The sequence below is a fragment of the Muntiacus reevesi genome, chromosome X (genome assembly GCF_963930625.1).
Source record: "Muntiacus reevesi chromosome X, mMunRee1.1, whole genome shotgun sequence".
Lineage (NCBI taxonomy): Eukaryota > Metazoa > Chordata > Mammalia > Artiodactyla > Cervidae > Muntiacus > Muntiacus reevesi.
In genome coordinates, this window is record NC_089271.1 from 61,801,574 (window position 1) to 61,820,324 (window position 18,751).

General features: G+C 39.7%; 1 protein-coding gene across 6 annotated transcripts in view; it reads right to left on the bottom strand.

The window, feature by feature from the left end:
• SNX12 (sorting nexin 12) overlaps positions 1 to 18,751 on the bottom strand; it is an 86,006-nt gene that overhangs the window by 66,278 nt on the left and 977 nt on the right. For 5 of the 6 annotated variants that reach the window (XR_010660513.1, XR_010660512.1, XM_065916961.1 and 2 more), the window contains exons 2-4: positions 14,322 to 14,417; positions 12,936 to 13,060; positions 12,434 to 12,524 (exon numbers count right to left, since the gene is read on the bottom strand). Coding sequence is in view for 4 of the 6 variants with exons in the window: in XM_065916961.1 (XP_065773033.1) it covers positions 12,434 to 12,524; positions 12,936 to 13,060; positions 14,322 to 14,417 (312 nt within the window). In the remaining 2 variants the exon portion in view is untranslated. Of the gene's footprint in view, positions 1 to 10,679; positions 10,835 to 12,433; positions 12,525 to 12,935; positions 13,061 to 14,321; positions 14,418 to 18,751 lie in introns of those variants that run through there. The other variant, XM_065916962.1, reaches the window with a different exon arrangement.

Sequence of the window (18,751 nt, forward strand, 5' to 3'; positions counted from 1 at the left end):
GGTTGCAAAGAGTCAGACATGACTGAGCAACTGAACAACATTAAATTCTGTTGCATATAATCCTGCAAGCCTAAAAGATACTTCTCTCCCCATTATGAATCAATAACAAATGAATAAGCATAGCTTTCTGCTGAAGTAAACCACTGTGGTAGGCTAAATAGCCAAAGATGGCTCTGTCTTAATCCCCAAAACCTGTGAATATTTTACCTTACATGGCAAGAGAGACTTTGCAAAAGAAAAAAAGACTTTGATGATGTGATTAAGTTAACGATTTCAGTGATTCTGTTTACAACAGCTAAGACACGGAAGCAACCTAGATGTCCATCAGCAGACGAATGGATAAGAAAGTTGTGGTAGATATACACAATGAAATATTACTCAGCTATAAAAAGAACACATTTGAGTCAGTTCCAATGAGGTGGATGAAACTGGAGCCTATTATATACAGCGAAGTAAATCAGAAAGAGAAACACCAATACAGTATATTAATGCATATATATGGAATTTAGAAAGATAGCAGTAACGATCCTATATGCAAGGCAGCAAAAGCAACACAGATGTAAAGCACAGACTTTTGGACTATGTGGGAGAAGGCAAGAGTGGGATGATTTGAGAGAATAGCATTGAAACATGTATATTACAATATGTAAAACAGATGACCAGTGCAAGTTCAATCCATGACGCAGGGCACTCAAAGCTGGTGCTCTGGGACAACCCAGAGGGATGCAGTGGGGAGGGAGATGAAAGGGGGTTCACGATGGGGAGACACATGTGCACCCGTAGGTAATTCATGTCAATGTGTGGCAACAACCACCACAATATTGTAAAGAAATTATCCTCCAATTAAAATAAATTAATTAATTCTAAAAATCTTTTTAAAGATTTCAGTGATTTAAGTTAAAGTTAGGGAGATTATTCTGATGGCCTCTACATAATCATAAAGGTCCTCATAAGTGAAAGGAGGAGGCAGGAGAGTCAGAAAAGGAGATGTAAAGACATAAGTAGAAGTTGAAGTGGAGACTGCTGGCTTTGAAGATGAAAGGGAACCATGAGCCAAGGAATACAGACAGCTCCTAGAAGCTGGAAAAGAAAAAGAACAGATTCTCCTGGAAAGTCACCAGAAGGGACATGGCCCTGCCAACATGTTGATTTAAGCCCTGTGAGTTTGTACTTCTGACCTCTAGAGCTGTAAGACAACAAATCTGTTTAGGTCATTGAGTTTGTGATAATTTGTTACAATGGCAACAGGAAACTAATATGCTTACTTTAAAAGGAAAAAAAGAAGAATAAACTGAATCCTAGGGAAAAGATGGCTCACCCAAAGAAACCTCTTAGGACCTTCTAATCATGACAAGAAAGAACTCAAGGAACCTCTTCTCCAGAGTAAGTTGACAGACCATTTGATGATTTTTCTTGTCTTGCCTTAAGGGCTGTTTGCCTGGATGGTCTGTCAGAAGTCCCCAACCTTTTTGGCACCAGGGACTGCTTTCATGGAAGACAATTTTTCCACGCACCAGGAAGTGGGGACATGGTTTCAGGATGATTCAAGCATTACCTTTATTGTGCGCTTTATTCTAATCTTGGGCTTCCCTTGTGGCTCGGCTGGTAAAGGATCCGCCTGCAATGCAGGAGACCTGGGTTCAATCCCTGGGTTGGGAAGATCCCCTGGAGAAGTGAAAGGCTACCCACTCCAGTATTCTGGCCTAGAGAATTCCATGGACTGTATAGTCCATGGGGTCGCAAAGAGTCAGACACAACTGAGCGACTTTCACTCACTCATTCACTCTTATTTCTAATCTAATGCCTCCACCGATCTGACAGGAGGAACCAGTCAGCAGCCCAGAGGTTGGAGGCCCCTGGGCTTGGTGACTCTCCCACTCCCACCCTCCAGAAAATACCTGAAACTGGGCTGCTTCTTCCCTTCCCTTCATCCTAGATGAGGATTTCTCTAGAAGATGTTAGCTCACCTATAGGCTACTTCCTCCCATCATGAGGGTGGAGGCCAGGAAAGAACTAGTGCCATATAGGAAGCTCCTATTGATTAACTGATGAAACCTGGGTGTGGGGATACTGAGCTCTGAATGGGATCCTTCTTTACAGGAAATGGACCCCTCATCAGGTGTCCCATTGAATGCAGCCAACTACTAAGGTCAGAAAACATCATGGACAAGAAATCAATTGAGGAACCCTGGAGAATCACAATCCTAAGTTCCCTTTATTCTCTGCTGTATTCCAAGACAGACAGACCTTTTGAAAAGAAAGAACAAAAAAATATGTTTCAGGCCATCCACAAAAATAAATTCTAGCAGTATCAAAGATGTAATCAAATACACAGAAATCCCTATACAAGTATTACAAAACAAAGAGAAATATTTATGACCTTGGCATATGGAAGACCTTATTAAACAAAAACGAAAATCAAAAGCCAAAAAGAAAAGATAAATCTGACCTTGAAATTGAAAACTTCTACTCAATAAAAGGTACCATAGAGTTAAAAGGCAAGAGACTGAGAGAAAATATTTGCAATATATATAAAATACAGGACTAATATTTTTCTTTATTTATACTGGATAAGAAAAAGACAAACAATATAGAAATACAGGTACAGAATATGAGCAGGCACATCACAGGAAAAATATGAATGGCCAATGAATGGATGTTCAACTTCCTTCTTAATCAGAATACTAAAAATAAACAATGAGATTCTATTTTCATATTGGCAAAATGTAAAGTTTGTTAATATTCAGTGTTGGGAACAGTAAAAAGAAATAATACCTCTTGCATCCTGCTGGGGAGAGCATAAGTTAATACAGCCATGTTGGAGGAGCATTTGACAATATCTCAGTCAGTTCAGTCAGTTCAGTCACTCAGTCGTGTCCAACTCTTTGCGACCCCATGAACCGCAGCATGCCAGGCCTCCCTGTCCATCACCAATTCCCAGAGTCCACCCAAACCCATGTCCACTGAGTCGGTGATTCCATCCAACTATCTCATCCTCTGTTGTCCCCTTCTCCTCCTGCCCTCAATCTTTCCCAGCAGCAGGGTCTTTTCAAATGAGTCAGCTCTTCGCATCAGGTGGTCAAAGTATGACAATATCTACTGAGATTATAAATGCATATAGTTTATGATACCACTCCTAGGTACATATCCTAGAGTAGATGCTCAGATGTTCTCAAAAGGTGGTCCACAGATCCCTAGAAACCCCCAAGATCATTTTGGAGGGTCTGTGAGATTCAAAACTTTTCATAAAAGTATTAAGACAGCTTCCTTGGTGGTCCAGTGGTTAAGAATCTGCCTGCCAATGCAGGGGAAACAGATTCGATCTCTGGTCCAGGAAGATTCCACATGCTGTAAAGCATGTGCCACCACAACTAACCACGCACTGCAGCCACTGAAGCCAATATACTCTAAAGTCTGTGCTCCACAACAAAAGAAGTCACTGCAATGAGAAGCCCACAAATCCCAACTAGAGAGTAGCTCCCACTCACTGCAACAAGAGTAGCCCCTGCTAGCTGCAACTAGACAAAGTTTGTGCACAGCAAAGAAGACCCAGTGCAGCTATAAATAAATAAAGTATTAAGACATGTTTGCCTTTTTTACTGTGCTGACATTTGCACTGATGGTGCAAAAGCAAATGTGGGAGAAAAAGAAAAAGCAAAGGTGGGTAAAAGGCAGTGGGACCAAGCTGTACTAGTAGTCACTATTTTTTAACCACCACACACTTAAGAATGTCCTTGATGAAGCAGTAAAAGTTATTACATCTCCATTGTTGGTTTAATATTTTGTATAACAAAACAGGAAGTACAGATGAAGTATTTTTGTTGCATACTCAAGTTGGGTTGTACCAAGGAAAAGTACTTGTGAAACTGAGTTGTGAGCTGAACTAGTCACTTTTTAAATGAAACACCATTTTTCTTGAAATAACAACTGACAGATAAACCATGGATATTCAGACTTGGGTTCTTGGCAGGTGTTTTCTTGAAATGGACAAAATGAGCCTGTTGCTTCAAGAAAAACTGAAAGAATCTGAGCTTTTTTAGAGTCTGAGCTTTCGAGAAAAAAGTAGAATTTTTGAAAACTTACACCTCCACCATAGATAAGTTTGGCAGCTTTTCAATACTTAAAAGACTTCTGATGAGAGCAGTGGTGATATTAATGAATGTGACTTTTTTGACACTGTATAATGAACTGTGTCAACATTTGAAAGATCTGTGTAACAATGAAAACAACATTTTCCAAACTGCCAATACATGTTATAAAACCATGCACCCAGTAAAAGATCTATTAAAGTACAAGGTAGACTAATGGATTTTAACGTAACAAAATATGAAAAGTTGACTGATACAGTTTCAAAATCCACATTAAAAGTAACCTTTTAAAAAGTAATCTTTAAGAAACTACCACTTGTTAAGGATTGGTGTAATATTAAACAATATACACAATTATTTGGAAAGGCTATTAAAATACTGCTCATTTTTCTAATTACACTTGTGTGATATACTTCAACCAAAACATCATAATAGATCAAATACAGAAGCAGATATTAGAATCCAGATGTTTCCTATTTATCCTATTTAAGAGACTTTCAAAAATGTAGCACAATTTTACTGTTCTTTTTTGACTTTGCAAAAGTAATTTTTTATCTACAAATATCATTTAACACGTAATTAGCTTATTGCTATTATTTTTAATGACTGTTTTTAAATTATTACTTTGTAATTTCTAATACATTGAATAGTGATAGATAGAAGCCCACATAAACAAATTCTCTTAGGAGTGTAGAGGGTCCTGACATTAAAAAGTTTGAAAACCACTTTCCTAGAGAAACTCTGACAAAAATGTCAAGTCAGGAAATGTTCATAGCAGGGCTCCTTGTAAAAGCCGCCACCCCCCAAAAAAGGTAAAATTTAATTGTCTATCAATAAGGAATGGTTAAATAAACCATTTAATAGCCGTTCTATGGCATGTGTGTGTATGGCCAGTTGCTCAGTCCCGTCCAACTCTTTGCAACCCCATGGACTGCAGCCCACCAAGCTCCTCTGTCCATGGAATTTTCCAAGCAAGAATACTGGAGTAGATTGCCATTTCCTTCTCCAATTCTGTGGCATACTACGACACATTTTTTAAAATGAAGTAAATCTTGATATTAGTGAAATTAAAATCCTTCCAAAACACAGAACGAAAAACTTTCAGGATATGTACAGTATGGTATACTTTTTGTACAAATAGACACAACACATTGTCTTTTAAAAAGAGTTGGAAGACTACAAGGATACATACAAAACAGTTGATAGTGGCTACCTTTGGGAAGAGTAAGAGGACTAGGATTGTGGGTAATGGCCAACGTGTACTTTAGCACCATTTTTCCGTAATGTTTTGAAGGATTCCCCACCCCACCCCCCACCCGCCGAGGAGAATGTACTAGTGTAATTAAAAATAATTGGGGGAAAGGAATAAAGCAACAAGGTCAGGTGCACTGACACTGAGAAAGAAAGGGCACTGGCTCTGAGTCCAGGCTGAGATGGCCAATGTATTTGCTGCAGTCGTTCTGGAGCTGATGAGTCTAGGAAAAAGCAAGCAGTGAAATCAGGCAACGGAGGGTATGGTTGGCTCAAACGGTTTTGACCACCTGGATGGAGAAATTTCTGAGTCAGGCACCCCCTCCTTCCTTCATGGTATTTAATTCAAAGGAGGCCTTCAGTATTTGTATTTAATTCAAAGGAGGCCTTCACGGCCGCAGAGCCCAGCCTTTCCCGCTTCCGGCTTCACCTCTCTCTGTGGTCCCCGTCCGGGTCCCCAACCCCCACTCCCCGGGCCGCATCAGAGGAAGAGCTCGGGACCAGCGGTGGTGGAAGAAGCCCTGCAGGTTAAGGCACGGCCCCTCTTAAGTGCTAGGCAAGGAGACTACAGGCAGTGTCGCGGCGGCACATCCGGAGACACTCTGAGACGCCAAAGCGTGGACCTGGGGTGACGGGGTTGGGGGATGGTTAGAGGGTAGCTAGGTTGCGGGATGCAGGAAGTTACCGAACAAGCCAAACGAGCTCCGAGGTATCCCGCCGACTCTTCCAGGTGCCCTGAGGCAGGTTACGCTTTCGAAACCAGTGCCACAAGGTCCCCATTGGTCTTCCATGCCAGCCAACCAGCTGTAATCCCTATGGCCCACCCCTCGATTAAGAAGCCAATCAGAGGAGAGCATGTGCTTCCCGTTGCATAGGGCCAATTAAGTTTGCTCATTTCTGACGTGTGGATAGCCAACCAGAAGAGCGGAGGCCTGGCAAGTCGGCCTCTTATTTCAGTCACCAGCTCGATCTACGTCACTGTCCTTGTCCCGTCCCTACCTGTAATCTAAATAACCGAAAAGGAGATCAAAGCTGGAGGGATCGTGGTCCAAAAGGCAAAGTGATATTTCCCTGAGTTTCTAAAGAGATTAGCCCTGAGGTCAGATGAGCCTGTGGTTGGGCTATCAGTCCTGTTCTGGGATTGGCCTCAAGTAGTGCCAACCTGAGAAAAATATTGGTTGTCATGAGAGCGCCTCAGATATGCTGCTTTGCCACTAGGCTAGTAGTTTCATTTTCCTCCAAACTGAGGTGGGAAGAAGGTTAGGAACATCCTGGACCTTTAATTGAGATATGGGTTTTTCTATAATAATAAGTGTAGGGATGCTCAACTAGCAGCAATAGATACTGCTTATAGAACAACTAAAATGAAAAGTATGGGGGAATTTTTAAAAACCTGACAGTGGTATCATTACAAATAAATGTGCCAGGAAATGCAAATTAAAACTAAGAAACACCACTTTCACCAAATAGTATGGATAATTATGAATTTTTTTCCACTTCTGGCAAAGAAACGTTTTGGAGGGAAACAAGATTTCTCCACTTTTGTAAAGTTACAGAAATTCTCATTTTCTGTAAGTGGTAAACTAAACTGCACTCTTTAAGAAGGTAGCTTAGTAGTACCTAACAAAATGTAAAATGCACACATCCTTTCACCCAGGAATTCCTTCTCTCAAAATCTATCCTACAGAAACACTTAAAACACACAAGGTTATATGCAGCATTACTTATAATAGTAGATGATTTCCACAAATAAGTGAATCATTAAATGTTGATACAACTACACTGTAAAATGTTATGTCACCATTTTTAAAAAATGAGGTAAATTTCCATGTACTAATGAGAGGAAGTTCACACAACATTAAAAATATAGTTGCAAAATACTTCATAAAATATCCCGTTTTGTTTTCAAATAACTATATACAAGTATGTGAGTATTCAATGGTGTTTACGTGTGTATGAATATATGTATGTATTCATATACATGCATTTGTGCATAGAAAAATGCCTAGGAAGACCCATACCAAATTAGGTTATTCCTGAGGAATGGAAATAGGGTTAGGGAATAAGGAGAGATCTCACTTTCTACATATTTATGTTTTGTTTGAACTTTGGCAACTAGCATTAACTACTTTTGAACTTTCATCACAATAAAACATTTTAACAAAATTGGCACTTTCGTAATCAAAGTTATAATTTATATATTTTAAATAAGAATAACTACATATAGTTATGAGGTGATTATTTCATTTAAAAATTTTGGCTAGGGTCTTCCTGGTGGTCCAGTGGTTAAGGGTCCATCCTTCTAATGCAAGGGATGCAGCTTGATCCCTGGTCAGGGAACTAAGATCCCTCAAGTCACTTGGCAAAAAAAAAATTGTTTTTAAATAATAAAAATTTTGGCTAGAAGACTTATGATAAAATTATGGCAACTGTAAATCAAATCACCACTGAGATTCAATGGGGTACTCATGACACAACAGAATATGTGCAAAGAAAATCAAATCAGGGTAAGTGAAGAGTCATTCATTTCTGGGAGAGAAAACCTAACTGCACCATAGCAAACCATATCACAGAGGGAAAACTGTGCTTTCACCTTTTTTGATAGCATCACCTCCAGGGTTTCTCAACTCCTTAAGAAACAAGGGTTGAAAAACTTTATAGCTGAGAAAACAGGCCCAGAGTGGTGATGCAATTTGCTTAAGGAGCTATAGTCATCTAACAGCATAGCCAGCTCTGAACCCAGGCTTCTCTTCCAGGTTTAGTACTCTTTCTACTACTTTTCAGATCTTCCTGGGTCTTTATTTTGATGACATATTAGGGAATATTTTTAAGTCTTATGAATATTAGACATCTCTGCATTTAAATTTTAGGACAAAAATCCATAACAAAATATTTAATAATATCCCTCCACTAGCACAGATGATCAAAATTGACTGTATTTGGACAAAAGAAATTACTGGATAACAAATAACATTTTCTTGAAAAGTAATGCATAAATTTCTGTGAATCTAACTGTATTTTTCTATTCACTTAAGAACTACCATTTTATCCAATTTGATTGTTCTTCAATTTGCAGTGCCTCTTAATCCTTTACCTTCAGTTTCTCTATATTAAGTAGCTGTTGATCTATATACAAACACTTAAAACCAGCACAGAAGTACATATTTAAAAGAAGCCTGCTGTGATTTTAAAACTCCTTTATTCTGTATAATGTTAATAATTACCCGTCTGTCTCTTTTATAAGGAATGACTTCTGTTCTCAGAAGGGTAGATAGACAGACAGACAGGAGGGAGAGAGAAAATAAAAGTAAAATAGGGAAAAATATTTTTGTATAATGTAAAAAAGATAAGAAGAATGAGGGATGGTGGGTGGTCGGGAAGGGAGTGGCAGAGAACCACAAGCTAAATTAGTCACAGAGTGTTTGTATTTTTAAAGTAAACTTGAATACTGTGATATATAGATGGACTAACAACCACCTAAACTTCAGGCTATAATTAAAGTGGTATCCAGTTTTAGACTCTATGACTTGGGGACATATGAGGACCTTGGAGAGACTTCAGAATAATAAAGATAAAAGGGTTAAAAATGAGTGAAGTAAGGAAAACTTAGAACTGTTATTGTGTCTGAGAAGACCAGAGATGACTCAACAATTCTCAAAGATAGGAAGAAATATCTATTTCAGTCAGCAGTTAGTCTGCATTTCCAAAGCAAAAGAGTAATTTTACTTAAATTATTACAGCATGTATTTGAAGATGGAAATGCCTTACCTAGGACACCTCATCAAACAAAAACTCCAAAGAAGCCTGAATGCTGTTCATCTCTCCCACCCTATACTAGCTCAACTCATCTCAAAGAAAGGTTCAAAGGGTAGCTAAGCCATCTTTGGAATGTGAAGATTTAGACTTCCCTTGGGTATAGCTACTATATTGAAAAATTTTTGTTAGCCTCTGTCGCCCAGCTCCCAGTGAAAAGTTGAGTTGCTTCTGTGCTATGGAAAAAGAGGATTAATTAGTAGTAAATACCTAGATGCATGCATAAACTTGAATTTCTTATAAAAAGTATGCTTCTCCTCACTGATCGTGGGCTTGGATTTGGGGTTCTTTCAGAACCCACTTACATTTGAATCCAAAGAAATAATTTACCTGACTAACATTAAAAAGAAAAAAAGTCAGGACAACTAACTAGATATATCTGGACCTCTTAATTTGTCTCTAGCATTTTGTCTTATTGAGATATCTCCCAAACTAAAGTATAAAAAGTATAAAGTCTATGAAGAAAGAGAATGTAATCATTTTATTTGTACCTTGAGTACCCACCCCATCACAGTCCAACTTTTAGCATAAGGCTGGGCGCACAGGCAGCTATTGATTACTACTTGTAACATATCATTATCTGTCAAAATTTTGTTAATATTTTTATAGCTGCTTTTTCTGGTTATTCTGTATTCATTCTCCAATACTGCTGCCTATGAAGGCTGCATTTCTCTTATTACTCTTCCTTTTTCTCATCTCATAGAAATAGCTATTCTTCCCTATTCCCTCAGTTATCTTTAGGCATCTGATTCCCAAATCTCTTTAACTTCTTCAATTCAGTCCCCACTTTTCTACCTGGACTCAAATATCACTGTTAAGTCATCTTAATTCATAATGTTTTAATGACATCACTTTCTATACCTTCTTTTCATGCTCAACTACATGATTAAAAGTAGCTTTGACTTCCCAAATGCCAAGATTCCTAACTAACCTCTCATTCCAAACCTTTCCCAAAACCCACTTTGTGCATGAAGCCATTTGAGAACCCACTGGTCAAGTGAAACTATCCATTCATCAGAAATTCTCAGAGTTCACTCACCTTTCTGCCTACATCAAATTTATTTGAAAGGAAAACATCTCAACTGAGGTAAAAAGCCTATGAAAAAAAGTGTTTGTAGGGCGTGTGTGGGTGTGTTGGAGGATGAGCATATGCACACGTTTATGTACACATATAGCATTTGCATATACATACACACACATACTATAAATATATTTTGCCCAAATTAGCACAAACCTACAAGCTTAAAAACCAAATTGCTAAATCTGACCCAAACCACAGTTACTGAGCCCTGTGGCTACTTCCTCCAAGCAGATGCGTTACCTCTGTGACAAAGTCAATTGAAAGTTGCAAAAAGTACAGGTAAATACTGTTACAGGTAGCTTGGATTCTGCTTTTTAAAAATTTAAATGCAAAAATTACTTATCACTTTAGGACATTGACCATGTTAATATAATTCTGCACAATACCCAGAATATTCTAGAAACTAAAAAGTACTAAATTTACAACTTAAACAGGAAAACAGAGGCTTGCTTCACAGTGGTTTAATATGAACAGAGTTGAATATGACATTGTCTGACAGAAGAATGAACATTTTGCTGAATGAAAGTCCCGAGTCAGGATATATACACAGCAGAAATGGGACCTCAGGCTCTCAGCACTTGTGCACAATGAAAGAAGGAATCTTTAAAAACAAAAGTAACAGAGGATACAGATGAAAAAGGCAGCAACAACACCAACACTGGAAAGGTGGGAAAGGGAGCAGAGCATCTCTCTAGAGGCTGCTCAGGCCCGGTAGCCGGAGAGCTGGTCTGTCTCAGCATATAGATGGATTTAAATCCCATGTTAAAATCCAATCCTTAACCTTTCTGTTCAGGGTCTTGTCAGAATCAATAATCCTTTTCCCCAAGACCCTATATAAAGAACTCCAACCCTTCCATGACAGGAAGTCTAAGCAAAGAGACCCCACTTTTGACCTGACACCAGAGTTAACCTGCTCCCATCCCACCGCTTGGGATAGACATTGGACTCCAGCAAACAAACCACCACCTCCCAGATAGAAGCCCAGGAAACCTGCCAGCCTCAAGAAGCTGCTTCAGACTCTAAGATTTAGGAAATCTATACCCAGCTGCTAACCCTAGCTCAGCTTCTGGGGAGAATGCTGGGGTTCCATGGGAAACAAGTGCAGGCAGTTCAATAACCCTGTGACCAAGCTGGGGAGGGCAGTGACAACTCTTGCCCCTAAGCCCCATTCAACAGCTCAAAGTGCTTAGGAGAAGTCAGACTATGTGGTTTGTTCATGTGTTTCTACCTTGTGGCAGCACTAAATAGGATGGGAGGGAGGGAGAATGGAAGGAAGAGAGTGGTGATGTCCTTCCCTACCACTGGGAGGTACCTAGAAAATTATCTACTCCCACCCTTCAGGGAGTTACCTGGCAGTGGTGAGTTTCCCCCGGCCCTCAAGCCACCAAACCTGCAAAGCTAACCCATAAAAGTAGTGAGGGCTTGGGGAGAGAGAACTGCTGGCCCAGCCCATACTGACTCACCTGCTGGTGAGCAAGAAACAGGCAGCCAGAGTGGGGAGCCACAAAGGAGGGGCTAGGCAACAGGATCTCCCTGACTGTCCTATGGCTTTCTTCTGACTCTGAAGCAGCCATGATGATGGGCCCAAAAAACCCACACACCTTGCTCCATAAACAGACTGCTTAGACCCTAGAATTACTGCCATGAAAAGCAACAAGGGAGAGAGAAAGTATAACAAAAGAAACTCTTGCGAAAACTGGGAAAAGGCCTAGAGAAAATGAAAGCTTCGGGGTCTCTGCCACCTTTCCCAAAGAAAAAAGTTCATGCAGGTAGGAAAGGCAGGGTCTTTCCCTGCTCAGTGTTCCTGGTTAAACCTAAGAGTAAGAAAAATCCCCTGGACTTGCAGCATCAGTATGTATCCAAGTGCCCCACCAACACAAGACCCACGCCCCCAAGGTTGGCCTTCTGGTATGGGTAAATGCCCAAGAAATTGCCTTCCAGTCCAATACCCCCACCCACCCCCCCAATCCCAAGCAAAGGGCATCTGCCTGTGGTTTCCCACCTCTCCTCAGAGAAGAGGATCCTAGTAGAGTACCCATGGTATAGTCAGGTACCAAGGAACACAATGCCAGAGTCTATCAGGCCAGGGGATGGACAGACAACTTCAGATCAGAGAGAGAGAGAGGCTTAGTGTAAAAACCAATGTCATTTCAGCAGGAAAGTAGAGGGCAAGTGGTGAGAGGGGCTCCTACTGGCGCACCTTCCCAGGGACGTAGTTCCTGTCAATTGCCTCCTCCTGCAGGAACATGTGTAGGCAGCGTTCATTCTGAGCCAGTGGGTGCCCAGCAATTCTATAAAGAGACCAAGATGGTTATCAGTAGTTTTGGGGACCAGAGAGAATTCACAGAGGGGCAGGGCTGTGGATGCGGACAGAGGAAGAAGGGTAAAGAAACCCTGAGGTTCAAGCAAGTAAAGGACAGCAGCAGGGCACCATTTCAACCGTAATACTGCAGAGCGGAAGGGGACGGAGGGGTAAGGGAGGGGCAAATTCCTAGACACATCCAACATGCAGGGCTTCCTCAGGCCCTGGGGCACAGTATCAGAATTCTGCTCAAAGGAATGGAGTTTTACTGTCCAGTGACCCCAGCACACAATCAGCACCACATCATATTACCCATTACAAAACGGCAGGGAGATGAAACATACAGAAAAAGACTAAGATGGCAAAAGTAGCAAAAGGAACCCCCAGGAACTTGGCTTACTTGTTAATAAACTGTTCCAGGCCCTGCCTCCTTTCTTCAATAAAGGACTCCTCAAAGATCCCTTCGTCTCCTCGGAAAGGGAGCTGCCGCTTCAAGGCTTTCCCAGGGAGTGGTGGTACTACAATCTGTAGGAAGACGCAAAAATATTGGTGGTAACGTATTGTACATTTCATTTCCTATTAGGAATAGGGTCCATCCTATGCCATAGTTCAGCAACTTGCAAGAACTGAGACCATAAGAACAGTCAGGGGTGTGGAGAAAAGGGAACCCTCTTACACTGTTGGTGGGAATGCAAACTAGTACAGCCACTATGGAAAACAGTGTGGAGATTCCTTAAAAAACTGAAAATAGAACTGCCATACAACCCAGCAATCCTACTACTGGGCATACACACTGAGGAAACCAGAAATAAAAGAGACACATGTACTCCAATGTTCACTGCAGCGCTCTTTACAATAGCTAGGACATGGAAGCAGCCTAGATGTCCATAGACAGACGAATGGATAAGAAAGTTGTGGTACATATACACAATGGAATATTACTCAACTATTAAAAAGAACGTATTTGAATCAGCTCTAATGAGGTGAATGAAACTGGAGTCTATTATACAGAGTGAAATAAGTCACAAAGAAAAACACCAATACCGTATATTAATGCATATATATGGAATTTAGAAAGATGGTAACAAAGACCCTATATGCGAGACAACAAAAGAGACAGATATAAAGAACAGACTTTTGGACTCTGTGGGACTCTGATTTGAGAGAATAGCATTGAAACATGTATTCTACCATATGTGAAATAGATGACCAGTTCAAGTTCAATGCATGAAACAGGACACTCAAAGCTGGTACACTGGGACAACCCAAAGGGATGGGATAGGGAGGGAGGTGGGAGGGGGGTTTGGGATGGGGGACACATATACATCTGCAGCTGATTCATGTCAATGTATGGCAAAAACCACCACAATATTGTAAAGTAAGTAGCCTCCAATTAAAATAAATAGTTTTTAAAAAAGGAACAGTCAGGATGGCTCAGGTCAAAAATTAATCCAACTCCGTTTCTGCAGGAGGACAGGTTTACCATCTCAAAAGAAAGGAAATAAACTTCAACAGTCCACTACCATCCAAGAATTTAGCTCAACTTTCCATTTTTAGCACCTATAGGAATTAAGTTGTATGATTTTTCTATCCACTGAATCAAGTAATAATTTTTCTTTACAATTTCTCCTGAACTTCCCACTTTCAGGTCTCAAACGGTATCACTCAGATCCAACATATTGGGATTTGGTCGATAGAGTATGTTCACCCTCCCTATTGCCTTCAAGATTTTATATACCTATGGAGATCTCCTCTCCCAAGGGCCACACAGGGAACAGGGCCATACCTTACTATCTCGCTCCAGCTCATTTTTTAGCCATTCAAAGTCACTATAGCGCCGTCGTACACAGGACTCCTTCAGTTTGAATATAGGTAGGTTTGTCTACAAGGAAGAAAGGAGAGAAGAGAGATGGTAAGTAACACTCAGCCTGTGACGGCCACCTGTCACAACCACTTGAACATGTCTTAAGAAAGAAACAGCTCCTAAGGACCATGCTCCTATAACCCTTTCGAAACACCACTGGGTGAATACCAGTCCTCACCACATCCAGCCTTGTCAGAGGTGGTGATCAGAAGTCCCATGCTGCTTAGAATTTATCCCACAAATAGACTTGAAGTTATAAATACGTGTATACAAAGGTTTTCACTGGATTTTCTCATTTATAATAATAATAAATGTCCATCAATATATAATTGGTTAAATAAATTATGGTACACTTGCAGAGTGGAATACAACTATGAAAAGAATGAGAAAGATATATATGTCCCAATACAGAAAGATATTAAGCATTAAAATCAAGGCACAGAACAGTATATATAGTCTGTGTTTTTAAAAGGGATATGTATATGTGTATATATTTATATTTATGAATTAAAACATTTATGAAAAGACACTGATAATAGTGACTGACTTTGGAGACTAAAACTAGACAACTGGAATGGGTACGTCACATTTTCACTGTACAACTTGAGTTTATCATGTGCATGTATTACATTTTCAATTGAAAAGTGAATTTACAGTCCTTGTAAAAAAACAAGAGATAAGCACCTTCAAAGTATGCTTTCCTTTGCTTTTCCTGTCCAAATCCTTTCCATTCTCAAAGTCCCAGATCAAGTCCCACTTCATCCAGGAAATCTGTCCTGACAACACTGGCTTAATTTATTGGTCTCCTCGTCTGAACCCTTAGGACACATAAAACTTTGGTATTGCCTGACACACATAATATACATTATGTTAGTCTTGTTACCAAAGTAAATTATAATTTCATTGAAATCAAGAGCCATGACTACTGCTGCATCTCCCTAAATGCAGATTATGCAAGTTATTCAATAAATACTCAATTGATTAACAGTGAACTATGTATCTGTTTACCCTCCCCTTATCCAGAAAGTGCAGCAGAAATAGCAATTACATTAAGTTGGTTTTCCATAGTTCGCTCCCTGATATACATCAGCTGATTCCCACATTTTAATCACTGAGAATTTTCCCAAGGCTCCATTGGCAACATGAACCTCCGACAAACAAAAAGCCCTAATCCTCACTCCTATCTATAGGTTCTAAACAGAAATAGCCAAACAAATGTATTAATACTGACTATACTTTCTACCAGTCAATTCAAATCAGTAGATGGAAATAAAAGGAGCTAGTTTTTCTACTTTCTCCACATCTAACTCAGAGCAGGAAAAGGGCATTGGCACTATGCTGGAGCTTCACACATTCCTTGCTATGTTACATTCTGTAGTCCTCAAGTCTGGATACTGTCTTTCTAGGATCTAGGTATACAGAATCAAATAATAAAGCCAAATAACTGGCCAACTTACATCAGTTACAACTCTACTCAGGATCAACATCCCAGGAATGGCAGTGGATTGAAGTGGAGTGAGAAATGTGTAAAGTAGTATCTTATTAATGAAAGCAGTAGTTTCTTCAGAAAGAGGAACCTCCAGAAAGCAGGAGAGGGAGACCTCATTGTTACAGTACAGCTTACCCTTGAACAACACAATTTTAAATCACATGGGTCCACATGGGTACACAGATTTTTTTCAATATATATAGTATATAATTTTTGTACCTTTTGAATTTTGTACCATGTGAATGTATTAACTATTCAAAACAAGCCATTATAGAGAACACTCTCAGAATCCTGCACACAAATATATATATATATATATATATATATATATGTATCAAATCATCATATTCTATACTTTAAACCAACACAATGTTATCACTGACTCAATGGACAGAATTTGAGCAAGCTCCAGGAGATGGTGAAGGACAGGAAAGCCTGGCATGCTGTAGTCCATGGGGTCGCAGAGAGTCAGACACAACTGAGCAACTGAACAACAACAACACACAACGCTATCTGTCAATTATATCTCAATAAAGCTGGGGGTAAAAATAATCATTCAAGAAAAAAAGCCAGCATGTATATTATCTGTGGTGAAACAGACCACCAGCCCAGGTGGGAGGCATGAGTCAAGTGCTCGGGCCTGTTGGGCTGGGAAGATCCAGAGGAATCGGGTGGAGAGGGAGGTGGGATGGGAGACCAGGATGGGGAATTCGTGTAACTCTATGGCTGATTCATATCAATGTATGACAAAACCCACTGAAAAATAAAAATTTAAAAAAAATAAAAAATAAAAAAAAATAAATAAATAAATAAAAAAAAAAGAAAAAAAGCCATTCAGTATCTTGAGATTCTAGGTTTCCACCAGACTTCATTACAAATACTGTGATCCCCAAACAGTAGAACCTTAACTAGTAGGCCAACAGAAAGATGTAAGGAAAAAAGTGCTGAGTAGATTCTTCCAAGACACAGTAAAACCACCCACTATCATTTTGTGGACTTCCTCCTTTGACTTACAAAAATGGTATTCTTTCCCTATCCCCATAGATTGGTGACAATAATGGCCTTTCATCTCAGCACCTAGCCATCTAAGGAAGGGGCTACTATGTACTAGGATACTCTCTCAGCTCCAACCTACAAACTGTATGAGGGAGACAGGATTGTGTAGTACAGGATACACAGTCCTTTGGCTCTGATCAAAACAAAATCAAGGGAAAGGAAAGAAAGAAGCAAAGTTCAAGTCCAAAGGATAAATGACATTTGAAAAGTCCCATACATATCATGTGAAGTCACCAGAACACCTCTCCAGACTCATTTCTTGCGGGGTTAAGGGGGGTAGATATTCCTTCCCTGAGCTATTATTATACAAATAAAAAAAGTCAGTGCCATCTGCTTCTACCATATACAATGCCCAACTCCCAAAGCCCATTCTCTGAGCCTCATAGTCCCTATAATACCTACCATGATCAGTCACTTAAATTAGAAATTTAAAACCAAATGATTTCATCAATTTCCCCTCAGAGCTCAACAAAATATTAAAAGTCTATATAGCCATACAAATTAACAAAAATACAAATTAACTCAAACCCACAGAATTAGGAAATGCCATCAATCCTATCATTACCATACAATTAGTAACTGTGGAAAGGCCTGATGAAAAGTTTAGTAGGGAAAAAAAACTTGCACACTAAAGTTTTGCAACTAAACACTGCCAAAGACACTACAGTGTAGTGGAAAGAGTATGATGGGCTTCGGAGTCAGACAGATCTGGGTTCAAATCCCAACACTGCCACTTATTAGCTACGTGTACTCAGGCAAATTACTTATATTGCATTCCTCCTTAGTTTCCTATCTGTAAAATGGTGTTTTGTAAGGATTTAGAAATTAAATCCTAGTTCAGTGCCTGACACACAACAGGCACTAGATGAACAGTTCTTGTTATTAGAAGTAGAGTAGCAAACAGTTCCATTCATAATCCCCACAGCTCTTGGGTAATACATCAAGACAATATTTCCAAAACCCCACAGCAGACAGTTCTTACACTGAACAAGTTATGCCCAGTCCTCCTCAGGTAATTAAGTTCTCTACCATTAACAGTTCCCAGCTTTTATCATATTTTGAGGGATCTAACATCCATTCTTCCCCAAAGAGATGATTTCATATAATTCTTATATAGATGAGTTTTTCTTATTTTCTGCTATTCGCATTTCTTTCTTCAGTTTGGACTTTGCCAAACTTGGAATCTGGAGATCATCGCTTCTCAGTTAGATTTCAAAGTTCAGTTGGGACAGCATACTCTCTCATTCAATTCATTCATTCAAAAATAAAAGCACATACACTCTTTTAGGTCTTCAAATGCTGTTTGAGCAGCATGCTGTCCATAGAGAATATTCTGGCCCTCTAGTCTGAGAAGAAAACATAAGGAAAATTAGGAAATGGCTCTCAACCTTTTTGCCTGTAACCACTTCAGTGGGGGCAAAGAACCTGCAAACCATGTACTCTGCACATTCCATCCTTGCATGGTGGACTAAGAACTAGAGAATAAAGTCCTCTGTAGTGCACACTGGAAGAAGCCACTCCTAGGGCAGTACTTAAATGTCATATATTAAAGCTAACTACAGACCAAGGACTAATATAATGAATCCAAAAGGTTCATCTAGGGCAGAAAGGGCAAATGACCATTCATATACAGAAAACCCAAATGAGAGCCAGTAAATACTGAAATAAACATTCTGGATACTTCAAATCTAAAGGGTCAGCAAAAGATGAATGCAGCGACTAACAATCCACCAATCCGAGTTACAAGGTCAGGTTTTCCAGTGAGCATGTAGTACCTGAGAAAACAAGCACTGAACACTTCTCTCTT